Here is a 25,609-nt window from a genome sequence, read left to right as displayed (position 1 = left end):
ATCTGTGGATTTTTGTATCCTTCAGGGTCCTGGAACCAATCCTCCTCCCTACGGATACTGAGGGACAACTAAGTTTTGGGGAAGTCAAAAGTTATACGTGGATTTTTTGACTGCCCACGGGTCGATGCCCCTAACCCCTGAGTTGTTCAGGGGTCAGGATAGGCTAGGTTATGCTGCCGCACCACTAACTCTCAGTTAACTTATCTCAAGTTCATTTCTCTCCTACCACACGTCCTAGTGTGGGTTGGCAGGGGATTTGCTCATCTTAGCCACTAAGAGACCCTGGCCACCAGTTGACAGCTTCATTTCCATAGTCAGGGTAGCTGGCAGACGAGATACTATGATACTCACTAGCTTTTAAGCTGATGGGCAGTTCACAAGTATTATTTCTGCGTGTTTCACATGGATCAGCAAAGTGCCAATCCTACCAGGTGCCTAGAAAGGGCCAGAATTGGAAACTTCGATGAGCAAAGCTAATAGGTAAGCTTTATTGACTACTACTTGTCATTTCTAATATTGGAAATAGCCACAAATTTGTATTATCTGATCCCTACTTTGGGACCATGTGAGAGGAGGGTAAAATATAAGACATTGTTAATTCATTTCAACAGATCAGAGTGAAATGGGTCTGGTCTCTGCCACTCAGTTGTGGTCATGTCAGCCTGGAAGTTCTTTCGGCTCTTTGGGCCCTTGCAGAGGATTTAATGCTCTTCGAGCTCCAAGGTTTTCTGGTTGTAATGTGCTTAGGCAACATGCTTTCAGCCAGCAGAGTGCAGTAAGGAGACAGCAGGAAATTCTTGCATTGTTATATCAATTTTAAAAGTCTAGGGTCACTCAACTTTTAACGTTTGACTCATCTGGGGGAGGTGTGGCCGGGCTCCTTCCCAGACCCTCTGGGAGCGGAGCATGAACGGTGGTATTTTTAAAGAGCTTCCCAGCTTCGTGCCCTGGGTGTTCTTGAATCCCTTCCTGCCTGTTAAGGGGCCGTATGACACCTAGTGGACGCATTCTTTTAAAAGAGTCTGATATCGAATCCTCTTTTTTTCTCCCAAGAGTTGTCGAGGTTGCATTTTAAAGGGGAGACGTCAAGTTGGAGGAAATCTGTGGGGCCCTGGCGCACTCCTAACGGGTTGGGGCGAGCTGGTTTCCCAGCTCAGGTGGCTGCGGTGAAAGCCAGCTCTGCACAGAGGGCGCCGCACGCTGGGGGCCGGGTCTTCCAAGGGAGCTTTAGGCAGGACCAGAGAAAAGGAAGAAGACTGGGCTGCTACGAGGCAGCGAGAGGAGGAGCGAGGACGGGTTAGGGAGGAGCCGGAGGAAACGTAGCCGCGGGAGGGAAGGCCCCGGTGTGGCCCTGCTTCCGGGAGGCGTCCTGGTCACCATGGCGGGCCTGGACAGCGGCCCGACCGTTCCCGTGTGGCTAGCCGAGGACGACCTGGGCTGCATCATCTGTCAAGGGCTGCTCGCTTGGCCCGTCACGTTGCCCTGCGGCCACAGCTTCTGCCGAGGCTGCTTGAAGGGCCTGTGGCGCGCGGGGCCTTCCTGGTCGTGCCCCACCTGCCGGGAGGGGGACGCGCAGCCCCTGCGACTGCGCAAGAACACGCTGCTGCAGGACCTGGCGGACAAGTACAGCCGGGCGGTGGGCGAGGGGCCGGACCCGGCGGGCGAGGGGCCGGACCCGGCGGGCGAAACCGCGAGCCCCGCCCCCGGCCCCGCCCCCCAGCCCCCGCGCCGCGCCGCGCAGCAGCCGGTAGGGTGGCGGTTCTGGCTCCTCTCTGTTGTTCGTCCTGTCCGCGTCGTCTGCACCCCGGCTCTTCCTCCCTCATCCTTTCTACGTTCACATTCCTTTTCTCCATCTACAAGTAGAACCTGCTCTTTGGATAGGTCAGAAAAAAGCAGGGAAAAAAAAATTCAGATCTGAAATTATATCAGCCTTGCTGCTATGCTCCTCGGCACAGTTCCACTTCCAGTCTTTCCACTATCTGCCTCTCTGAGAATTGTTTTATTGTGATAAAATATATATAAAAAATTTGCCATGTTAACAGTTTTTAAGGGTATAATTTAGTGGCTTTAGGTACATATACAGTGTTTTACAATCATCACCACTATCTATGTCCAGAACTTTTTCATCACTACAAACAGAAACTTTGTACCCACTAAGCAATAACTTTTCATTCTCCCGCCCCTGCCCTCCAGCCTCTGCTAACTTCTAATCTACTTATTGCCTCTATGAACTTGTCTATTCTAGATATTTCATATAAGTGGAATCATACAATGGCTGTCCCTTTGTGTCTAGCTTCTTTCACTTACCATAATGTTTTCAAGTTTTGTTCATGTTTGACCATGTGTCCAGACTTCATTCCTTTTTGTGGCTGAATAATATTCCTTTGTATGTATATATCACATATTTAAAAAATCCATTCATACATCCATGGACATTTGGATTGTTTCTACTTTTTGGTTATCGTGAGTAATATGGTAGCGAACATTGGTGAACAAGTATTGAAGTCCCAATTTTCATTTCTTTTGGGTAAACACCTAGGAGTGTATCTGCTGGGTCATAGTGTCTTTCTATGTTTAACTCATTGAGGAATAGCCAAACCATAACCCAAAGCAGGTACACCATTTTATATTCCCAACAACAAAGTAGGAGGGGTCCAATTTTCCCCAGCTTTTGCTCCTGGGACTTAGGTGTTTCAACCACTATTGTTTGCCCCAGACACCTGCAAGTACAGGTCGGCTTGCAACATTTGTGAGCCATGCCCACTGCCTTTCCGGCCTGAGCCCCAGGTCAAGTGAAACAAAGATGAACAATGAACAGTCTGTGCAATTCCTTCAGGCAGCCCCCAGCCAGCTGAGAACAACATACATGACAATTTGTGAATGAGGTTTGCTCTGCTCCTTCTGGAACCAGGACCAGGGCCCCCTGCCAGGAATTGTGAATGCTGTTACTGAGTCACGGAGGGAGTAGGCGAAGGGCAAGTAAGAACACCACACACTTTCCCACTGCCAGGTTGCCCTTTTTTGATTCAGTGTTTTCCTGAGTTCTAACAAAGTTGGTTCTGCCAGTTTCTACTTGTTTCTCGATGTTTCTGTAGGGCTGTGGGTGAAAGCTTGGAGCTGCCCACGCCACCGTTTTGTTGTTCTCTGGAGGCCTTTTTAAAAAAATCTTCGCCCAAGGATATGTGTATTGATTTGAGAGAGAAGAAAGGAGAAACATGTATCTGTTGCTTCCCATAGGCACCTGGACCAGGGATGGAACCCGCATCCTAGGTATGTGCCCTGACTGAGGATCAAACTCACAACCTTTTGGAGCATGAGATGATGCTCCAACCAACTAAGCCACCTAGCCTGGGCTCTCTGAAGTACTTTTAAACAGAGTTGAGGTTATGTTGTATAGCCACGTTATGTCCTTTAAAAAAAATGAATTAATAGACTTTATTTTTTAGAGCAGTTCAAACCTTACAGAAATTTGAGCAGATAGTATAGGAAGTGCTTATATACCCCTCACAGTTTCCCCTATTAGTAACACCTTGCGTTACTGATATACATTTGTTACAATTGATGAACCAATATTAATACATTGTTATTAACTAAAATCCATAGTTTACATCAGGGTTCACTCTTCCTATTGTACAGTTCTATGGCTTTTGACAAATGTTTGAGGTCATGTGTCTACAATTTTAGCAATCATACAGTTTTACTGCCCTGAAAATCCCCTAAGGTCCTTCTATTTGTACCCCCGACCCAAACTCTGGCAACTACTCATCTTTTTACTATCTCTCTAGTTTTGCCTTTTTCAAAACGCCATAAAGTTGGGATCATACAATATCTAGCCTTTTCACACTGGCTTCTTTCACAAAGCAAAATTAAGTTTTGTGATGGAGCTCATTTCTTTTTCTTGCTGAATAATATTTCATTGCAAAGATGTATCCCAGTTTATCCATTCATCTTTTGATGAGCATATTGGTTGCTTCCATGTTTTGTTGGGTTTTTTTTTTTTGTCATTATGAATAAAGCATGTTCTCTACTTTAAATCATATAAAGGGTTATCCCTCCAGTTCTTAAAACTCTTTGTTAATATAGGTTATAGTGACTGAATATACTTTCCATTGGATGTTAAATTAAAATGATTGTCTTTGGATGGTAAGACATTTCTTCTTTTTCTTTTTCTGTATTTTCTTAATTTGCCACAATAGATGTGCGTTTCTCTTAGGGATAGAAAACAATGCAGTTATTTTTAAAAGTGTTCCATTTGCTCAGATTCCAGGTGCTTGAATCTTTAGGAGAGGGGCCAGGAGATCTCGGAGCAAAGAGTGTTATCTCTCTTTAAAGTCTCCAAGATCCTTTCACAGTGAACAGTTAAGTAGACCCCTTTCCCTGTGGAAGAGAAGGAGGGATGGTCACTTTCATTTTTGAAAGGGGTGGTGTGGAGGCGAGAGTGGAGCTTAAACTTGAGCCAAGTGCCTTCTGCTGTACCACTCAATTTATCAGCTGCCACCTACCCTGCCAAATCTCCAGGCTCATTCCCATTTCTTCTGTAACTTCCCTTGTTCATAATGACCCCTAGGCTTCACTTCACACTCCCACCCCCCCCCGCCCCCACCTTGGTCCTGATAGATGGACTTTGGTTTCCTGTTATGGCCACTGGATGACCATTAAGGGAAAAGGTTTGGGGAGTCTACCTCCTTGTCCTCTGAATATTTTTGTCACTTCCTTGCCTGTTCCATTATCCAGTCTTTACTCTCTGTCTAGAGCTGATTCCTGGGTCCAGCTTTGTGTTCTGGTTTGCTCTTTTAAAGGTGGTGGCATCGAAGAACGTCACAGAAGTAGGTCAAGAGCTGGCAAACCTGGTGGAACAGCTTGTAGACATTGTCAGGAGCCTTCAGAATCAGAGACAGCTCCCAGAATCTGGACCAGACAATAAACTGAACGTCCCAGGCACGGTAGGCTCAGCTGGGAGAGGAGAGGTTGCGGGGGCTGGGGGTGGGGACAGGACTAGGGAGAGCTTTCAACTGGAGCAACATGAATATGTTTGCAGTTGAAGGACGCACTGAGTCTCAATCTTTTGCCATTCTCTTCACTACCCAGTAGGATGACTGGGAGTTTGGAATGCTTGAGGTGAGGTAGGAAAGCTTCAGCTGGCCGGGGTTCCATCCTATCACTCCACCTAACCAGCTCTCAGATCGCCTGTGACCTCGATGGAAATCCTGCAGACCCCCTAGTCCTCATCCTAACTGACCTTGTGGCAGCCTTAGGCACGGTTGTGCCCCACCTTCATTCTCGAAGCTTTCTTTTCCCTCAGCTTCTGCGACACAAGTCCTCCAGCCTTCCCCTGTTTCTCTCTGGCTGTTCCTTTTCAGTCTGTTTTGCAGTCTCTCTCTCCCCTGCTTAGCAATGAAATGTTAGGATTGCTCAAGGCTGAGCTGCGGGTCTCTTTCGCTTCCCCACACCATGGCTTTAATTAACACAAACATAGGTCCAGCCTGGCCACGGCTCTGAGCTCCACTCTGGTATCTTCCTTCTCGTATTTTCCTCTTGGCATCTCAAAGGCACATCACATTGACGTGCCCCAAACCGCTCCTCCTCTGGAATTCCCCACCTTACTGGCACCGTTATTCTTCTGGCACAAGCCAGAAATCTGGGAATCATGGCACCTCCTCCCTCACCTGCTGAAACATCTCTCCTTTGACACTTCTCTAATCCAGGTTTACGACCATTCTTGCCTGGACCGCTACAGTAGTCTCCTAATTGCTCCACTCTCCTCCCTCTAGTCTGCTGTGTTCGTGGTCATCAGAGTGATCTGGTCACGTAACTCATCTGCTTAAAACACTCCAATGACACCTGTATGTGTAGGATTAAGACCCGCCCCACCCCCGCCCTCACAGAACCGACAGGGGCCCTGCAGGATTCTATTCCTGTCTGCCTCTCCCATTTCACTTTCCCCAGCTCTTCCTGGCTCTTGAACTTGCAGCCACATCGACCCACATCAGTCCCTCCAGGGTGTTGTCCCACATTTTCCCACCACAGAGCTCACTCCATGGGATCTTCTTTCACGCTGTCACCTAGGTAGTGCCTGCTCATCCTTCAGAGCCCAGCTAGACCATCACTTTCTTGGAGGATCCCTCACTGATTTCCTTGAACAAGTCAAATCCCTCTGTTAGAGGCTCTCATGATTTCATGTACCTTTCATTTAGAGCAGTTATCACAGCTGCAACTTGGTAATAATTAGTGCCATAATTTTTTACTGTCTGTCCTCCCTCTTCTCCTGCACTGGACTGTAAGCTTCACGAAGGTAGAGACCTTAATGGCTTTTGTTCTTTTGTTCACTCCTGTGTCCCCAGGCCTAGCTCAGCACTAGACACTTCCCACAGAATGAGCGAGTAAGGAGGTCTCCGGGGATGCAATATGTGGGGGGTGGAAGGTCGGAAGGTCTGCCACTCACTAGTGTTATGACCTTGGGCAAGTCATTTTGTCTTTCTGAATCTCAGGTTTCCATCTATAAAAAAGGAATAGTGAGGCCTACAGCCTCATTAATTTGATGTGGGGATTAAAAAGGATTTTGTATAAGAAAACACTTTAGCAATGTGAAAATGTAGAACAATAAAATTAACCAAGGCAATTTTTAGTTAAATTTCATGAACTTTAGCTTCTTTTGCAAAATGGGGATAATAAACCTACGTTGGAAGGTTGTTATGCAAATTAGATGTGAACAGTGGAAGGTACTCAGTACGTGGTGCCTACTCCTGTTATGATTGGTGGAAAAAATGGGAAATGGCTTATGGGAAGTTGGGGAGGAAAGGCTGGGGCTGCAGGTGGGGAGGAGCAGATGGGAGGCTGTGTTGGGGACTAATGGGACCTGAGATTAAGGGAAATCAATGTGTATGTGTTGGAGGCCCCAGAGCCCGGCCTGGCTGCAGACAACAGGGCTATGCTGGCTCTAGAGAAGCTATAGGTTACAGTGATAGCAGCCTGGGGGAGATTATTCCAGCCTATGTAGCTTATCTCAGTGACTTGACTATCTGTATTATTTATTTTGGAAAGCCACTAGTATATGGGCCTAAAAACTTTTAACGTTTTTTTAGTATTACTTAAGAAATTGATATTTATTATACAAAATACTAGAAAATACAAAGCAGTTTAAAGAAAATTAATGAAAATCATCCATAACCCCACCACTCCTTAATATTTTTGCTGCACTATGTGTTATTCCAAGACGTGTATTTTGAGGGCCTAATTATGTTTTTTTTAATATTTATTTATTTATTTATTTATTTATTTATTTATTTATTTTTAGAGAGAGGGAAAGGGAGAGAGAAAGAGAGGGAGAGAAACATCGATTGGTTACATCCTGTATGTGCCCCAACCAGGGACCAGACCCACAGCCCAGGCCTGTACCAGAACCGGGAACCAAACCACTGACCGACCTTTCGGTTTGCAGGACGAGGCCCAACCCACTAAGCCACATTGGTCAAGGCCTAATTATGTTTTTAAAAATTTGTTAGGATGTAAGTGGAAAATTATGAAATGGTTGCAGAACTGGAATATACTATTCGATGCATTCCTGGGGAGACTTTCATTACTTAAAAAAATAATTATTTATCAATAGGTGGACCATTCCTTAGCTTCTCCGAAGCTAGTGACTTCCAACACACCTGAGCAAAAAATGAGAGACATTTTGCGTGACCTAGAAGATATCCAGGGGAAATTACAAGAAAAGTTCACAGGTAAAGAGCGCCTTGAAGGACAAAGGCAGGGTGAGTTGATTTTATTTAGAGAGGAGAATTAAATACAGAATTTGGGGGGAAGTGGTAGAGTGTTCCATGTCTTTGTTTTTGGGGGACATAATCCCAGAGCCCGGGGGCATTGTCACTGTGGTGTTGTAAATGAGGATGGAACAGGCCGAGGTATTTTGTGGCTGGCTATGTTTTGGGGACTGACTGGAGGTGTGCTAGACCACAGGTCCTTGAAGAGATAGAAACTCATTTTCTAATACCTATAAACCGAGAATCTGGACCAGATTTGGCTAGCTTACCACTTACCTGTGTTACCTATTGGAGGAGATTCAGAAATAGGCGGCTTTTTATTTTTAACTAGTCAATGTCTTTATTAACAAAACATGCAACTTTGTAAGTAGTTCTTGATATCTTCTATTAAAATGTAATCTCTGGAGAGTGTGTTACTATTAAACAGTAACAGTATAGCAAAGAACCTTTCTGTCCCAGCTCTGTAGGTTCTCTGTCGTTCCCTGGTCCTTATAGGAAAGCAGCGTGTGCCTCTCCTGTGGATGTTAGCTCCGCTCGGCCTCCCTCAGCTTGGCCTCCTGCTCTGGCTACGGCCAGCTCTATACACTGTAGAGACGTACCTCATACTTTTTTTTGAAAAAAATTTAAACCATCTTAAAAAGTCTCTGCTTAAAAAAGTCATTCCTTATTTAACTGGAGAAACATGAGTCCTTGGAAAAATTTTCTTTGGGAAACCAATTAAGCACAGTTTATTAGTTGTTACAAAAATTATCTGAGAAAGAAGTGCCCTACTGGCTGCTGTGTACTCCTAAATTTAGGTTGGATTCCTTAGCGATTTTATTTATTTATATGAAATTTAAAATAATTTAAAAATTCAACTTATTATTTTGAACTTAAAATTTTAAAGTTAAATTTTAAATTCAAAAACTGAAACAATATAAAAAGACATACGACAAAAGTTTTTCCACCCTTGTCCAATTCCAGCTATCCCCCTTCTCAGTTAACCATAGTTATTAGTTTCTTGAATGTCCATTCCGAATTTATTTATGCAAATAGAAGCAAATATGAATTTATATTCTTAGCTCTCTTAATCTTTCTTCACACAAAAGATAGCATACTATATATACTGTTCTGCATTTTGCTTTTCTTCTTTACTTAATATACCTTGATACATATATGAATCAGTCAGTACCTTAAGCATTTTCTCCTTTATATAATGCGTGATATTCCAGCTTATGGATATGCTAACATTTATTTACCCAGTCCTCCACTGATGGCTGCCTGATTACTGCTGACTGCTGATCATTACAAACAATGTTGATGTTAGAAACTATACACACATCATTTTATATGGGTGCAGATAAAGTGCCAGTAAGGGTTGCTGAACTGTAGGGTAAATTCACTTGTAATTTTGATATCCATTGTCAAACTGCCCTCTGTTGTGTTGTGCCCACGCTCTCACAGAAGAACAGTGTATCCCCAGAGACTGCCAGCTGAGTGTGTTGTCAAATTTTGTGATTCTTTTTGCCAATCTGATGGGTTAAAAAAAAGTAATGTATGCGTGTACTGTCCTTTTAATGTACATTTCTTCACAAATTGTGTTTATATCTTGTGTTATATCTTTGAGAAATGGACTTTTAGGAACTTTTTAGAAATTTGCAAGGTTATCAACCTTTTGTCTACGATAAGAATTGCAAATTTTGTTCCTCAACTTGTCATTTACCTTTTCATTCTGTTTGACATGGATTTTAGACTACCATATAGATGCTTTCATATTTTTTTAAGTAGGAAATTTTACCAATCTTTTCCTTTATGGGTTTTAGATTTTAAATTTTAGTTAGAAAACTTTACTACCCCAAGTTTAGAAGGGAATTTTCCTGTGTGTGTCTGTGTTTTTCTACTTTATATTTTACATTTAAATCTTTGGTTTCACATTTTACATTTAAATTTTTGACCCATGTGAAGTGTATCCTGGCATGTGTCCTAGTGAATTTTAAATGATATTTACATAACTTCACTTTAAAGACATACCTTTTATCATGTTTTTATGTTTAATTGTGTTGCTCTGAAAGTTGCTTCTTATTTAACAGGAGAAACATGATTTCTTGGAAAAATATTATCAATTTCTAAATTATTTAAGTATGCATTTAATTTCTTTTAAGTTTTAATTGTGGTAAAGCACACATACCATAAAATCCACCATTTTAACCGTGCAATTCAGTAGTGGTAAGTACATTCATATTACTGTGCAACCAAGCTCCAGATCTTTTTAATTTTGCAAAACTGAAAGTCTGTATTGTTTAAACAGTAACTTCCCATCCCCCCAGCCCCTAGCAACCACCATTCCACTTTCAGCTTCTATGAATTTGATTGCTCTAGATACCAGATATAAGTGGAATCATACAGTTAGTGTCTTTTTATGACTGGCTTGTTTCACTTAGTGCAATGTTCTCAACGGTCATCTGAGCTGTAGCATGTATCCGAAGTTCCTTCTTTCTTAAGGCTAACATTCATTGTATGTACATGCTACATTTTGTTTATCCATTTAACCAACGGCAGTCGGTTGCTTCCATCTCTCGGCTATTGGGAATAATGCCGCTATGAACATGGGTGTACAAGTATCTTTTTAAGATCCTGCTTCCAGTTCTTTTGACTATATGCCCAGAAGTGGAATTGCTGGATCATATGGCAGTTCTGTTTTTAATTTTTTGAGGAATACGGTGTACTTCAGTATTTTTTAAAATTCAGCTTATACAATTTTTGTATGCCTTAGCAAGTATGGTGTACTTCTTTCTTTGTGATCGTGTTGTTTTGATTACTTGGACCCATCTAGAACATTTTTAAAACAAAGAATCTGGATATATCCCTATTTCCTGAAACACCATTCCCTGAAATTTTCACCAGATTGTTTATAAAACAATAAATGAGTTGTTCTTCAAGTCACTGTTTTCCCAGCTGCCAAGCAATTTGACTGCCACGTCACAATGATTTCCTCTGGCCCTGGGCAAACGCGCCCAGGAAATCACATTTTAGGCAGAGCCAGCCTCCCTTAGCAGAGTAGCTGCAGGGACCTGTTCCTGATGGTGTGATTTCATAGTCCCCAGGGATCCTGGCTGCTTTCTAACACACAAAAAGCCTCTATCCTTTTCATTTAATAGAAAAATGAGATTTTTTTTAGATTCTAGTATACAGGCATTTCTCAATAATTAAATTTATATGATAAACATTTCTGTAAAATCAGCTGCTTACTGAAGCATCATTTTTTTTTTCTTTTACAAAACCTATTATAACCAGTGGGTAAACAATCGAGGCTATAGCCAGAGAAACTGATAGATCATAAAACTTCCTCTCATGAAATGGTAACCAGTGTTTTATTTCATAGTTACTCAACATTTATGAGTGTACATCATATATCATTTTTTTCAAAGTATTCTTTAAGAACCAGTAAAGGGTAGCTTATTTTCCCCCATCAGTAGGAGGGGGGGGAAAAAGGCGACCGAAAGCTAAAGACATTTTTTAACACTATGATTAACAGTAAGTAAAAACCTTACCAGCTCAGCATAAGAACAGCGATGTCCACCGGAATTTTGATCATGGCCCCTTGCAGGGCAGCTCTCCTCTTCCCATCGCCTCACAGCCCACACCCCCGACGGGGCCTTTTGTCCGTTCGCAGTCTGACTCTTGGGTTCACTTTAAGCTGCTGTTACTTCAAAATACAAATGGGGGAAGATGTCACCTTCGTAGTCCATACTCTGACATGTCCTTTACTTTCTCTTCTTCCGTCTGGCAAATGAGCCCTGGAGGCAGACGGCAGCTTTAAGTTAGCAATTAAACTTCGGTCCGTCGGGAGGGAGGTGGGAGGTGTCAGTGAGTTGAGTTGACTCTCACACCAACCCATGGGCCCTGGTTTTCATAGCAGTTTAATGCATGGACATGGGGTTCGGGGATGTTCTGGGTGTCAGGGCACTGTCATCCCTGGAACCGTATGAGTTAATTTATCTGATGAATATACATCAAACACGTCCTATGTACCTGGCACTAGGCTTGGTTCTTAGGACACAGAGATGACCAAGGTGCCAGCTACGAGTTTAGAGGCTAGTGAGGAAGGAGTGGGCACGCGCATCGCGAGGACATGGGGCCTCACCTGAGCTGGCTGCGCTCCCCGGTCACGTCCTGACACGAAAATGGGCTGCAGCTGAGGAAGACGAGCCATGTGTCCTGACCATTATGTTCAGATACCTTCTACTTGCCTTTTTTTTTAAAAGCTTTTTTTAAAAAAAAATAATCTTTATTGTAGTTTTTTCCATTGCCTTGTTTAAAATAGGACTTTTCCCCCCTCCCAATTTTTTTTGATTCCTTAGTTAAAACCCCGGAAAGCCAGGCTTCCTCCTCATGCCCACTGACTGGCCGGAGCTGCCTCGCATCCTGGCTTGTTCAGCGTAAGTATGTGGTCTGCTTAAAACTCGGGTTTGGCTGGCGGCAGAGGGGAGCTGCGAGAGTGTGCAGTGTCCATCCCCCTGCTGCGAGGCCTGCTCACCCCAGACTAGGTCCCTCCACATGGGGGGCTGATTACCAAGAGAGGGGGGTTAAAGGCTCCCAATTCCAGGCTAAGCCAGACCCGTGAGCACTCAGAGCCCAGGCAAGCTGCGGGAATCCATGCTGGGGCGCCTCCTAGAGCCAACTGCCCATTGCCCAGCTCAGTTCCTGTCCCTGTACCAGTCTGGGGGAGCCAAGAGAGCTTGATTCTGGAGCCAGACAGCTTGGGTTTGACTCCCCGGCTCCTGTGCTCACGAGCTGTGTGATCTTGGGCAAACGGCATAACCTCCCAGAGCCTCAGTTCCATCATCTGTAAGATGGAGATAATAGTGCTTTGTCCCTCACAGGATTGTCACGAATGTTAGATGAGTGAATGTGTTTAAAGGTGTTCCTAGAACAGTGACACTATGTAAGTGTTATAATGTATTTATTCAATAGGAAACAGTATAAAATATATGAAAATGAATAAGCCATGATCCTTAGTCAGGAAGCTTACGCCTAAGTAGAGAGAGGTAAACAGCCGTGGTCATAAGTCACTGTACTACAGGTAGAAGATGATATATTAAAGAACAAGTAAAATCCTAGGGGTGTTGAGAAAAGCAAGAGGTCACTTTTTGCTGGGTGGGATTCAGAGAGGGCTTCCTGAAAGAAGGTTAATGGTAAGTAGAGATCAAGGAGGGAAAGGGGTATTGTTAGTAGATAACATCAGGGGTATTGACAGAGAGTTAGCAAGTTGACGTACCAACATTAGTGTCAGTGTGAGTAAAACTTGATCGCACCCACAGATGCAAAGCTGATTTTTACTCTTTGAGGCCCTCTTAGCATGGACAATCAGAGATGGTGGCCACATTCTTTTTTTTTTTCTTCAGGGGCCATCAGTCCAACCTTTGACCTGAGGAGCCTCTGCTGTAGCCTGGAGGTGTCCGAGGACTGCCGGAAGGTGACTGTATCTCACTTCCCACAACTTTATGATTGGAGCTGTGACAGGTTTACAACCTGCCAGGTCTTCTGTTCCCAGGCCTTCTCTTCCGGGCAGCAGTACTGGGAAGTGGACACTCAGCATTGCAGTCACTGGGCAGTTGGCGTGGCTTCCTGGGCGATGAGTCGCAACCAGACCCTGGGAAGGACCAGGGACTCCTGGTGTCTGGAGTGGAAGGGAACGAGCCAGCTCTCTGTGTGGCACATGGTCAAGGAGACTGTCCTTGGCGCAGAAAAACCTAAGGTGGTGGGCATCTTTCTGGACCTGGACCAGGGGAAGCTTGCCTTCTATTCCGTGGCTGATCAAGAGAAGCTTCTGTGGGAGTGCCCCATCTCTGCCCCCTTGCCCCTGCACCCTGCCTTCTGGCTCTATGGTTTAAATCCCGGAAACTCTCTGACTATAAGGCCAGTAAGGGCGTAAAGGTTAAAGCGCAGCCGTTTCCCATCCTCTCTCTCTGCCTTCAAGCAGGGTAGAAGCTTGACAGGAATCCCATTCTAAGGGGTGTGCAGTAATTAACTCTGTAGGTTTGGGACGTTCAAATTCTGCACATTAAAGAAAGGAAGGGCCCTTGATTGCTCCTGGGAGGAAATCTCTAATCCCTTGGAATATATGGCCTGATAAGAGTGTCATTTACCTGGGCGCCCTAGGCCAGGAGGTATCACCAGCTTGGCTTCTGGGGAGGCTGGAGGCCAAGGTCAGCCACCTGACCGGCGAGGCCTGTCTGCCCGACTGACTTCCTCCACTCAAAGCCCTGGATGCCAAGGCTTGGGTGAGTGTCCCTGGTTGACAGTACTCCTTGCACGTTGTCACACACGGTTGCTGGGAGAGTGAAGCATTGTTGCTGTGACTTCACTGGGAGAGGATTTGGGTGTCTCCTGGCTCCTGCACTAGGTGCCGTTTTTTTTTCCCCCTGCTGATTTTAATATGTATCTTTTCATTGTAACCAAGCACATACAAACTGTAACCAAGCACATAACGTGTTGCTGAGTTCTAGTGAATCACGGAAACTGAGAGTGGTTTTAGGGACCCCCCGAACACAGGGGCATGTTATGAATCTCTGTAATAATGTTTGCACAAATATAGTGATTTCAAACAACATGCATTCATTGTCTCAGTGTCGGTGAGGCAGGAGTCGGGGCACAAGGTAGCTGAGGCCTCTGCTTCAGCCTCACAAGCTGCGATCAGGGTGTGAGCTGGGGCCGTGGTGCCACCAGGGGCTCGGCTACAGGGGGATCTGCTTCCCAACTCACCGGGTTGTTGGCAACACTCATTTTTCTCATGGGGCTTCCGTTTCTGTTGAGTATGGGTTTGATATGATTTTAAATCTATTTCTTTATGACTTAAATTGTTTTAACCCTGTTTATAGCAAAGACAAAAAATGTTTTTAGAAAGAAAGTTGTTCTGATATATGAGAATGAAGTAAGTTGTGTCAGGATGTCTTGGTTTTGTCTACGGTGGTTGATAAGCTCTCAGTAGCTCAGCTGCTAAGGGGCCCTCTTGGGGGCTTATTGATAAGAACAAGTGGAGAAGCAGCTATGGCAAGAGGATACTTAGACTATAAATACTGGTACTTGGCCGGTGGGCTTTGTCATGGTGGGCTTGCTGAAGAGGACTACTGGCCTCGTGGGATTGGCTGTATGTAAGAGTCTGCACCAGAGACTAAGGATATTGTACACAAAGATTCTTCTTTTTTTTAAAGATTTTATTATTTATTTTTAGAGAGAGGGGAAGGAGAAAGAAGGAGAGAAACATCCATGTGTGGTTGCCTCTCATGCACCCCCTACTGGGGCACCTGGCCTGCAACCCAGGCATGTGCCCTGAATGGGAATTGAACAGGCAACCCTTTGGTTTGCAGACCAGCGCTCAATCCACTGAGCCACACCAGCCAGGGCTGTACACACAAGATTCTTGATGCTCATCAGCTAATCCCTAAAAATGCAACATATAGGAAGTCTACGGAACAGATTACAAATAAGAAGCTGGACGTGGTTAAAGGAGAACCAGGTGTTAAAAAATTAGTTGACCAACTTCAGGGTGACCAAAGAGAACAGGAGTTCTTCAGGTTGAAAATGAACTAAGTCTGGCAAAAAAAAATGATACAATGGAAACCATGGGATCCGTTCGTGGAGGAGCCTGCTGCCAGCCCATGGAAGTGGCCAATATAATCATCATCAAATGACTTGTGTGCCGATGGAAAACTGAGGTAATTAAATGTTCTGTTATATGAAAAATGTTTCCATATTATTGACATCTTATAAGAAAACGATGCAGAACCTATTTAGGAGACTTGTTTAAACTGATGATTATGGTAATAGGCACCTGTGAATTAGTTTTTGTTAAAGCATTCATTGAAGTTATTTCAAGATATTTTTTTAAATAGAGGTTCTGGGAAAATTTGACAGTTAATTAGAAAAATTCCTATATATCACAATGGAGAGGCCATAGTCAAAACGTGAAATATTTTTAGTAGTATCTTCAACACATTTAATTGTTTTTTTTATTTTGAAGAAATCAGAAGAGGAACTTATTATTGCTTAAACAAATGTGTAGGTCACTGTTCAAAGTGAAGTAGTAAGAGTAAAAAACATCAAATTAGAATTCATTGTACAGCTGAGAACATTGATTTTGTATTTGAAAGAAAGATTTCTTATTTACAGTTGTAGTTGGAAAAACTTTTTCTTTTTTGCCTCATTTAAGGAAGTTAGTTTTCTGGCCCTTAACCAAACTACATCAGGATGGAGAGAGAATTTCTGTAAAAGAAGAGATACTAAGAGTTCCTAAAGTTTATCTGGCTATGGATAGGATTATATTCAAAATATCTTCATTGTATGGTTATAAATTCCAAATGGAATCACTAAGTAGTTTTACTAAGTTTCTGATTATGATTGTAGCTGGGTATCAAGCAGAAGACAAAACTGTTCAAGAAAAGAAGTGATTGACAAGTTTAAGGTTAAACCAAAATAAAGTTGTTTCAGATGTCCTCACTTTTTCTTCCTAGCCCCCATCACTACTAAATACTTAGTTAAATTTGATATTTCTTACCCTCAAAGATAGTATTTCAGGGGTTTTTGGGGGGTGTGCATGTGCATGTGTGTTTTGCTATCTCTGTGGCAAAGCAGGATCCTTAGAATTTTCAGAATGAGAAAAAAATTGTATTTTTATTTTTTCCCATACATTTCTTCCCTTATAGAGCTGTAAATTAAATGCTAAATAAACATTAATTTTTAAAAAAGACTAACAATACTGAGAGCTTGCAAGGAATATCTGCGAGTTTCGGTCTGGGCAAGGCAACACTTTGCTGACCTAAATTAACTTCGGGGTGTTAGCCCCTACTGTAGTAAAGGTGACTCTTACAAGCAGTGGCAAAAGCCTTGCAGCAGCTTCTGGAAGGAGATCGTCTTGCCCACCACTGGTGCCATCGTTCCCTGGCAACGTGCTCTAGCAACAGGGGATTATTCCTTTTGCCCCGGCAGCTCTTGGTTGGCTAAGCCTTCTCTTTCAAGTATCAACTCTTACAAAGGTACATCGCAACTCAAGCTGGACTTTATTCCTTTCAACTCCCCTTGCTTCGAACAATAGGGTAATTAATCTATTGCTGGTTCAGAGTATGTTATTTCTTGATTGGCTTACTAAGCGACATTATCCTGTGTGCTTTTGGCTTCTGAAATTATAATTCCCACAGTGAAGCTGTGTTAAGTAAACTATTGTCAAAGACAAACTCAGTCTCTGAGCATAGTTTGCCCTCAAAACAAAACAGGTGGAGAGTCATGGGGGCTACCTCACAGTCTGGCCAGCACAGGGTACATCGTTTCGTACTCGATTTCTCCTATTTTTAAAAGTCATTTTATTATATATACCAGAACAGATACAGAAAACTACACAAAACGTGTGGAGCAGAGTGAATTGTTAGAAGGTAGACACCTTCAGGTCAAGAAATAAAAGCTTGCTCCCTGCCCCCGGAGCTCCTGCATGTGCCCCATGCCAATCACAAAACCCTCCTTCCACTCGAAAGGAATCCTGGCTTTTATAGTGATCACTTCCTTGCATTTCTGTAGAGTTATGCATCCCTAGCCACCAGAGTTTAGTCTTGCCCATTCAAAAAACAAACAAACAAACAAACAAACAAAACATTAAACAAGAAACGCATGTCTTTTTCTTAACAGCTTTGTAGAGAGGTAATTTCCATACCATAAAATTTACCTATTTAAAGTGTTCAGATAGCCCTAGCTGGCTAGCTCAGTTGGTTAGGGCATCCTCCGGATACGCCAACGTTGTGGGTTTTATCCGTCTCAGGGCACACACAGGAACCGACCAATGGCCCTGGCTGGTGTGGCTCAGTGGACTGAGCGCTGGCGTGTGGACTGAAAAGTTGCTGGTTTGATTTCCCAGTCAAGGCACATGCCTGGGTTGCAGGCTGGGTTCCCCAGTTGGGTGTGAGCAAGAGGCAACCAATCAATGCATCTCTCACACACTGATGTTTCTCTCCCTGTCTCCCTCCTTTCACTTCTCTCCAAGAAGTAAATAGTCTTAAAAAAAAATAGTAAACCAATGAATGCATAAATAAGTGGAACAAATCAATGTTTCTCAAAAAATCAATAAATCAAATTTTTAAAAAAGGGTACAGATCAATGTTATTTAGCATAATTACAGAGTTGTGAAACTATCACCATAACCTAATTTTAGAACATTTACATCAACCCCAGAAAGAACCCTCATACCCATCAGCAGTTGGTACGTCTTTTAAGTCCCCTAATCTGCATGCCTCCCCCTCCCTTTCTTTCCCTTACAATTCACCTGTAGGATGCCGGGCTGCATTGGCACCTACAACGAAGATGTGAAAATTCAGTTCTGCTGCCCTGGGTGGAGCTTTGTCACAAAAACCAGTTGGACAAACTTTGACAGTGCATTTAGCCTCTTTGCCTCTCTTTCTCCTGTAACATGGAAATAATAATTTTCCTTCCCCTACTTTTTTCCAAGCGTTGCTGAAAGAACTAAATAGGGTTGCTCAGGAACTGGAAAAATGCCGGGATGACCACAGCCACAGCAACAAGGACAGAACTGTATTTTAATATCACGCACCTTGGCCTCTAACATCTTGAGATTCGCACTTAATTTTGGTACATATCCCCAAAAACAGGGACGAGCAAAATTCTTCTGCATAATAATCTTCTGTGTAATTTGCTCTCTGAGCCTCACAACTGCCCTGCATAATGAATATTACTATTCCGTAATCATACATGAGGAGGTGGAGTCTAGGACAGGATTAGTGGTTTGTCCGGGGTCAAACAGCTGAGTGCGGCAGAGCCAGGAGCAGGTCCCGTTTTCCCCACTCTCAAGTCTCTAACCTTAACACTCTCAGGCATGGTCTGCTCCCATGCTGAGGCCAGGACCTAGTCTTCCACTCTGATAGGGCACAGTTAGCTCTAAAGTCTTGAGATGCTCTTTCCCTCTGCTTGTTGGTGGTGGTCCTCTCCTAGTAGAGTGGCCTAAGGTTAGCACAGCATGGACAGGGCTTCTGTGTTTGTGCCAGATGACCATTAAAGGGCTATGTGTGCCCTGGCCAGCAACGCTCATTTTGTTAGAGTGTTGTTCTGACGCTCCAAGCTTGTAGGCTTCGTCCCCCATCAGGGCACATACAGGAGACAGCAAATGAATGCACAGGTGGGTGGGACAACAAACAGAGCGCTCTCTCTCTCTCTCTCTCTCTCATATCAATGAATAAAATGAAGAACAAAACAGGATTTTTTAAAAAAGCCTCTGTGTGCTCACACTTTCTGCATTATGGAGCTTTTAATTTCTTATCTAGAGTCACCATGATGTTTGCGTGGTAAAAGTGCTGAGAATTTAGGGGCCAGAGTTTTAGCCACTTGAGGTCCTTTGGTTAAATACTTTCCTTTCAGGCGCCTGGATAATGGGGCCTCTATGAGCCTGGGCTTTATCAGCTGGTCACATGATTTCCCCAAGCTGGACCCAAAGCACGAGAATCATACAGGTAGAGAATGAAGGTTATCACTTCTGGTTTCCTTGCTTTTGTCTCACATTTTCTGTCGGTATATCCCTTTCTGTGCATTGTGGAAAAGTGGTATCCTTCCCTAGAATAAAACATACAATCCCCAAAAGGAAAACTGAAGCTGAAATGGCTCTTTTCAGACGAAGATGAAGGACCTTTCACTTGGGCCTGCCCTGTGTGGGGAGGAAAGACTTCCATGGGGAGCAAAGGCGCTTCCAAAGGAAGAACACCAGGGCCTCCGTGGCAGCTTCTCACCCTGCCTGGAGGTGTTTCTCTCAAAAGCTTGTGTTTTCTTTCAGGCCTTGTCTCTGTTCAGTGCTTTTTTTTTTTCTGGGGGTCGGGTTGGTAGTGGTGAGGGTTACCTCTCTCTTGCTCTCTTCTTTGCTTCACACACACTCATGCTCACCGGCTGCTGAGGCAGCTACTGGAAAGCCATGTTGTGACCTTCTTGGGGTCCAGGACTTTGGGTTCCTGGAAGATCCACCTGATGAGCAGGAAGCCACACCGTGTTTTTTTTTTTCAATTGCTCTTGAGAGAGAGAAAGTGAGATAAACATCGATTTGTTGTTGTTACACTTGTTTATGCATTCACTGGTTGCTTCTTGTCTGTGTTCTGACCAGACATGGAACCCACATTTTGGCATATTGAGTTGACGCCCTAACTCACTGAGCTCCCCAGCCCGGGCAGACACCATGTTCCTAAGCTCACAGCAAACTTTAAGACAGTTATATCAATCTGTCCCTGGCTTCTCTTCAAATAAATTTTTTCTGGAAAAGTTTATTTGAAGACTTTGTTTCCTAGCTGATTACAGAAACAAACCATAAAATGCAACTACCCTGCTCGCTGGGCGACGTCTCTGGCCCTCTTGCTCTGGTGGAGGGAGAAGTCCCTTCCCCAGGGGCACCTGGGCTTTTCACAGGAAAAGGAGACTCTTGCTTGGCACGTGCTCAGCTCTATCATCACCCACTGCTGCTGAGCCCGCAGCCCCAAGCCCCAGGTCTGTAGCACCCATGACTGCTCAGAACCCTAGTCAGGGCAGGAATTTCTTCTCCGTTTAGAGGCCTGCAGGCTTCTTTACTTACACTAGGTTAATGCTGAAGGTTTGTTTTTAATCTGGGATTTACCTTCCTAATGAGCCACAGGTTCCTTCAGGACAGGCTTTCTCAAGCTTCAGCCCACCCGTGCCCCGATTCCTGTTCCATCTGCCTACCTCCTGTGCCATTTTTTCCTAAACCAACTCACTTCCCCCACCACAGTACATTTATTTCAAAAGGAAACTTTAAAATTTTTATGTAAGTGGAAACCAGAATCATGTGTCTTAAACAGAGGGGTAACCTGAAACATATGTTTCAAGGAAAAGGAAACCAGGTGACTAGCTTGATACTGTCATATGCCTAAGACTCCGAACCCAAGGCTTGCTCAGGATCTCGCTCTCTCAAAAAAAGATTGCCAAGTATGAGAGACTTACTGAGGCTTTCGCCTTGACTTCATCAGGATGGAAACAACAGAAAAGGGAAACGCTTTCTGGCCATAAGAATCCCTGTTTCTGACATCCGCACACCATTTATACTTATCTCTTCTTCCACCACTTTAGGAAACAGGATCCTAAGAGATTGGTCTGGTGAAACACTGACGACTGGGTCTTCCTTCCCTGCACAGTGAAGGGCTTTCACCTTTGTTTTTCATAGTAAATACTCCCCGGGAGAGAAACCGTTTACGGCTTTGATCAGTGACAGCCTCCAGGACAGGGCGTCTGGGAGCCACCACAGGGTGTTTTCTCTTACCGCCCTCTGTGCTGTTAGCCACCAACTTCTGGCTGGATTCTGCTGTCTCAAGTCATCTCAACGCCAGCCCCTCCTCTTCCCTCTGCGTCTGCACTGTGGTTCAGCTTCTTATCACTTCTCTCCTGGATTATTTCAATTCGAGCCTCTTCCTCTAGTCTGTTCCCCCTTCCCATCTAATCCCATTCTGCTAGTGCGAGCCTTCCCAACAAGTCAGATCTCGCTGTTCCTCTGCTTAAAGCTCCCCGGTGCTCCCGGTGCCCACAGCAGACGGCGCCTCTTCCTTCCTCTACACTTAACCTTCCTTTCGTCCCGTTTCCTGTCATCCTCCCCTGCCCACCCTCCACCCCAGCCACCCTGCCTTGTGTCGTATCATGAACCTCTGCGCATCAGTTTGCTTGGCCTGGAGTGTCCTCCCTCCTTGTCCAGTGGAAGGCACCATTGAAAATAGTGCACAATGGGCTTAGAGCAGATCAGGCCTGACTCACTAATATACAGTCAGGCCACTCAGGCAAAAACCATGGTCGTTTTCCTAGGTGCCTTCTGGAGGATATTTGCATTTTGCTGGGTAGTGGAATTGTGTTGCGTAGGAGGTCATCTGTGAGCACAGAAGGAATGGGACAGTCCCACAAGTCTGGCCGGTTTCGGCTAGGGGTGGGGGGGGGGAGGAGGTAGAGAGAGATTTAGATTATGAGATGCCTCCTCTTATGGGACTTTTTTGAAAGGGGAGGTTTGGGTACGTAGGCAACAGTTTGGAGGATTCTGGTGAGACGATGGATGGATTCCTGAAGATGAACAGCTTCACAGCTTGTCTCCCATCATAAGCTTGTGTTGTGTGTTGCTGCACCCCTAGCACCCAGCACAGAGACTCACGCATGGTGAAAACAGTAAATATTTGTTCAATGACTTAAATGTGACATTAATGTCTCACTTAAAGCATTGCTATTCTTTTAAATATTTCTACTAACTTTACTTAAAAGATATAATTATTAAATTTGCTTTGACATTTTACAAAAGATGTTATACTAAAAATTAATTCATAATCTTTAACATTTTTCTTTGTACTCTAATATGATGTTTATGTACATCTGTTAGTTTTTAATTAACCAGTTAACACATGTACATGCTTGTAAAAGTTCAAAATTGCCAAGTATAGAAGGTAAAAGTTACATAAATGAACATATACTTAATTTTTATATTGTTGTAATTATAGATATGGTTTTATATTTCTACTTTACACTTATTTTGTAAGTACTTCTCCATATCTTTAATAGTTATTAGTTTCAATGACTGCAAAAGTTCCAATTATTTTATGTCATACCTAATTTAGCTATTCTTCTTTAATTGTATTTTTTTCATTTTTAAACCATTGTGTAAGGTTGCTATAAATAGAATATGTATAGGTATATATATTTCTTCCTTTGAATTATTTTCTTAGACTATATTTAATCGTAGTGATTTCTTTGCAAAGATAAACAGAAATTATATATTTACTATTCTATGGAATTTTTTATTTTGCAGAAATAGCCTGTGGCCTAAAGATGTTTGAAAATCACTGGTTGGTTTATAACTCAGCAAAGATTTTAATGTCTCTATAGTGATTAAAAATTATATTAAATGTGTTTTTGCCTTTCAGGGTTTTTAATTTGGGTGGACAGGCTAAGCAATTTCCCTTTTGAAAGATAATGCAGGTCAGCAAATTAATTTCAAATTTTAAAATGCAGCTGTTAAGGGTGATATGTGAGCTGAACTATGTGTTGAGCAATGTGATAAATGCTGTACCTGCATTATTTTATTTAATTATCAAAAGAGCCCTATAATATAGCTCCATTTTGCAGATGAAGTAAAGGTTTTTCAGAGAAGTTTGCTCACTCAATGTTTTACAACTAGCAACATATTAGAAATGAAATGTGTCCAGAGCCTGTGCTGTTTACCACTCCATAAGGGAATTCAGGCCACTTGGGGGGAAGACAGCCTGAGAGTCTTCTCAATATCAATTATTATCTCCTAATTGAGGGTATTTGTTTTACAACCTATATCTGAAAGGAGCTTGAGAAAACAAAAAACAAAACTGGATACGATCTCATCAATAGATGTGGATCGTGTCTGGAAAAATTTCCTTTCAGCATGGTGAGCTATAATCAAATGCCTTTTAATAAGTAATTGTGCTGAACGTTGTACCTTCCAGCCAATCAAGCAAACTGAACCTGTGTCCTCTAGAGGCTAATCCCTGTGACTTAATCCAGAGGACAAGGATGTTTGAACAACAACCCAAGAACAAATGCATTAAAAGGCAAGATAAAATACTTACCCTGGAGCAAAGCACTGAACTACTCCACCAGAGCGGGCTTGGCAGGAAAAGAAAGTCTTCCTGGAAGAACTGGAGGATAAAAGTGAAGAATGGGCAGGTGATGGATGTTGCTTTCAGTTTAACTTGAGAGACCAAAGATAGAGGGATCTGACAGGTGGGATTGATGCCAACCCGAGGCTAATTTGGCCTCCTTCCCAGGACTGTGTCTGGCTCACCAATCAGAGGCCAGCCTCTTGTTCCTCCCAGTGTCAGTCACTTAATATACAGTATCTTTTACCCAGCATGCCTGCCCACTGGCCCTGGGTGTTCTCCACTGTCCTGAGACTCAGGGAGTGGCTGTGTTGCAAGTTCTTCCTTTGACAGGCATAAAGGACTGATCCTCTTATCTGCTGGCAAAAGTACTTTGTTCAGACCTCCCTGTGTCCCCTGCATAGCTGAAGAGGCCTGAAGCCTACCTTGCGATGATAGAGCTCCATCCCAGCAGTATCCTAGAGGGAAATTCCATCGGTGCCTTTTAGATACCAATCTGTCCTCTTGGCTTTATCCAATGGACTTAATATACAGAAATCAACCTGTAATATCCCAACAGTAAATTCCACTGCCAGTGACTCAGTTCTCTGGCTTATGTTTTGCTGCAGCGTGTGTCATCATGTGGCTCTATTCTTAGGCTCAGAGAGGTGTACGGAAATCTCTTTCCTCACATTATATTTACCCAACTTTTATATAATCACTGGCCATGTACTAGGCACTCTTTCCTATTATATGGTTTCTTGTTATATTAACTGATTCAATCTTCATAACGATTCCATGAGGTATTTTTCCCATTTGGCAGCTGAGGCTACAGAGAAGTTCAATAATTTGACTGATGATACACAGCTTGTAATTGGCAAAGCTGAGCTTCTTCAGACCTAGGCAGGCTGACTACAGAGATCTTGCTCTTAACCACCGAGCTAGGCTATCTCCAGGAAAACGTCATAGTCACCCCTGATGGATGTCTGTTATCATATGAGAAAGACATAAAGCTCAAAGAGAGACAAGAGGTTACAGCTTAAGAAATATAGCCGGTCAGGGGATGGAGAGGGGCTGTAAAAACACCTTACATTGCCAGGGAGGTGCACTCTGGTGTGTTGGACGCCACCCTCCCACTCTAGTGAATGTTGGCCTCTGTTTGTACCAAACCATTAGCTGTTGCCTGCTGCAAGGGCTTGCTCTTTTCTTTCTGCAGCCCTTGAGTCTGGATTTTTAAGTAAGTTTTATTTACAGAGGAGTTCACAATACTACCTCTGAGATGCTCCCTCCAAATAAACTCTTTTTTCTAATTTACTAGTCCCCTGTCTTTGAGATATTTCTCCATGCCAAAGCCTTTGCCCAGCACACATGTATAACACCACCAAGGCCTGCTTCTTTTCACACTCATGGAGAAGCCCCAAGTAATTAACATTGTCATCTTATGGCAATGCTGATGCAAAGCTCATGGGGTCCAGATTCTCTGCAAAGTATGGCTTGGATTGAATAGGGCCCTAAAGAGTTTGCCCCACTGTAAAACACCTTTGTCTTTTGTGAGCTGATTTTTGTGTGATTTTTTTTTAAGTAAAAGCTTTTCACATACATTATTTCGCAGGATCCTCCAATGAACTTCATTGAGGTAGGAGGCTAGGAAGAGATTAAAGATTTCATTTGGTAGAGAGGAAACTGAGGCACGCAGAGGTGGTGTGACCTGCCCAGAGTCACGCACTGGGAATGACGGAGCCGGGGCTCCATCTAAGTTGTACTGCCTTTGGGCTTTAGTACCATTCTGGGCTTTGCTTTTCTTATTTACATCGTAGTGGGTTTGGAATAGGTGCTCTGTAAGGGTCGTTCCAGCTCAAACATTTTATAATACTAAAATTTGGAGGAATACTTTTCCCTGAAAAACCATGTCATCAAGCCTCTTGAATTTCATATTCATCTAAGTTATTTGCATCCATCCTGGAATATGACTTCATTGTCTCAAATTCTCATCTCAAAATGTCACGCTAGCAATTGTGCCCAGAGGAGGGGAAGTGAGGCTCCTGGACTCTGCGCTGCGCGAGCCTGACTGCAGGGGCGCTGCTGAAGTCGGAAGGGCGTTCTCGTTCTGAAAGCCCTTGTCCCTCGCGGCGCCCCGTCGACGCCGCCGCCGCCGCTCGAGGAGCCGGAGGAGGCGGAGCTGGCTCAGTCCCGGCTCCGAGTGGGTTTGCAACCGAGAAGGCAGCGCTGCTGCCCGGGTTG

At 43.7% G+C, this 25,609-nt stretch overlaps 1 protein-coding gene and 1 pseudogene across 1 annotated transcript; both read left to right on the top strand.

Annotated features, from left to right (window-relative positions):
* Positions 1–1,378: 1,378 nt before the first annotated feature.
* RNF135 (ring finger protein 135) lies at positions 1,379–14,367 on the top strand. Its single transcript, XM_054572935.1, has 5 exons — positions 1,379–1,747; positions 4,800–4,943; positions 7,607–7,754; positions 12,104–12,181; positions 13,148–14,367. Exons 1-5 carry the CDS (start codon positions 1,379–1,381, stop codon positions 13,675–13,677), a joined length of 1,269 nt encoding a protein of 422 aa, XP_054428910.1. The 3' UTR covers positions 13,678–14,367.
* A 380-nt stretch (positions 14,368–14,747) lies between these two features.
* LOC129070133 (NADH dehydrogenase [ubiquinone] 1 alpha subcomplex subunit 5-like) lies at positions 14,748–15,422 on the top strand (annotated as a pseudogene).
* The last annotated feature ends 10,187 nt before the right edge of the window (positions 15,423–25,609 follow it).

Source organism: Pteronotus mesoamericanus, unplaced genomic scaffold (genome assembly GCF_021234165.1).
Source record: "Pteronotus mesoamericanus isolate MK-2021 breed Mesoamerican mustached bat unplaced genomic scaffold, CSHL_Meso_final contig_246, whole genome shotgun sequence".
In the NCBI taxonomy this organism is placed as follows: domain Eukaryota; kingdom Metazoa; phylum Chordata; class Mammalia; order Chiroptera; family Mormoopidae; genus Pteronotus; species Pteronotus mesoamericanus.
Note: the sequence above shows the minus strand (reverse complement) of the source record. Positions and strands in the feature narration are given on the sequence as shown.

Coding starts and splice junctions, on each gene's coding strand:
- RNF135 (XM_054572935.1), top strand. CDS start 1,379: ATGGCGGGCCTGGACAGCGGCCCGACCGTTCCCGTGTGGCTAGCCGAG. Junction 4,944..7,606: donor AACTGAACGTCCCAGGCACG/GTAGGCTCAGCT, acceptor ATTTATCAATAG/GTGGACCATTCCTTAGCTTC. Junction 7,755..12,103: donor CCTTGAAGGACAAAGGCAGG/GTGAGTTGATTT, acceptor TTGATTCCTTAG/TTAAAACCCCGGAAAGCCAG.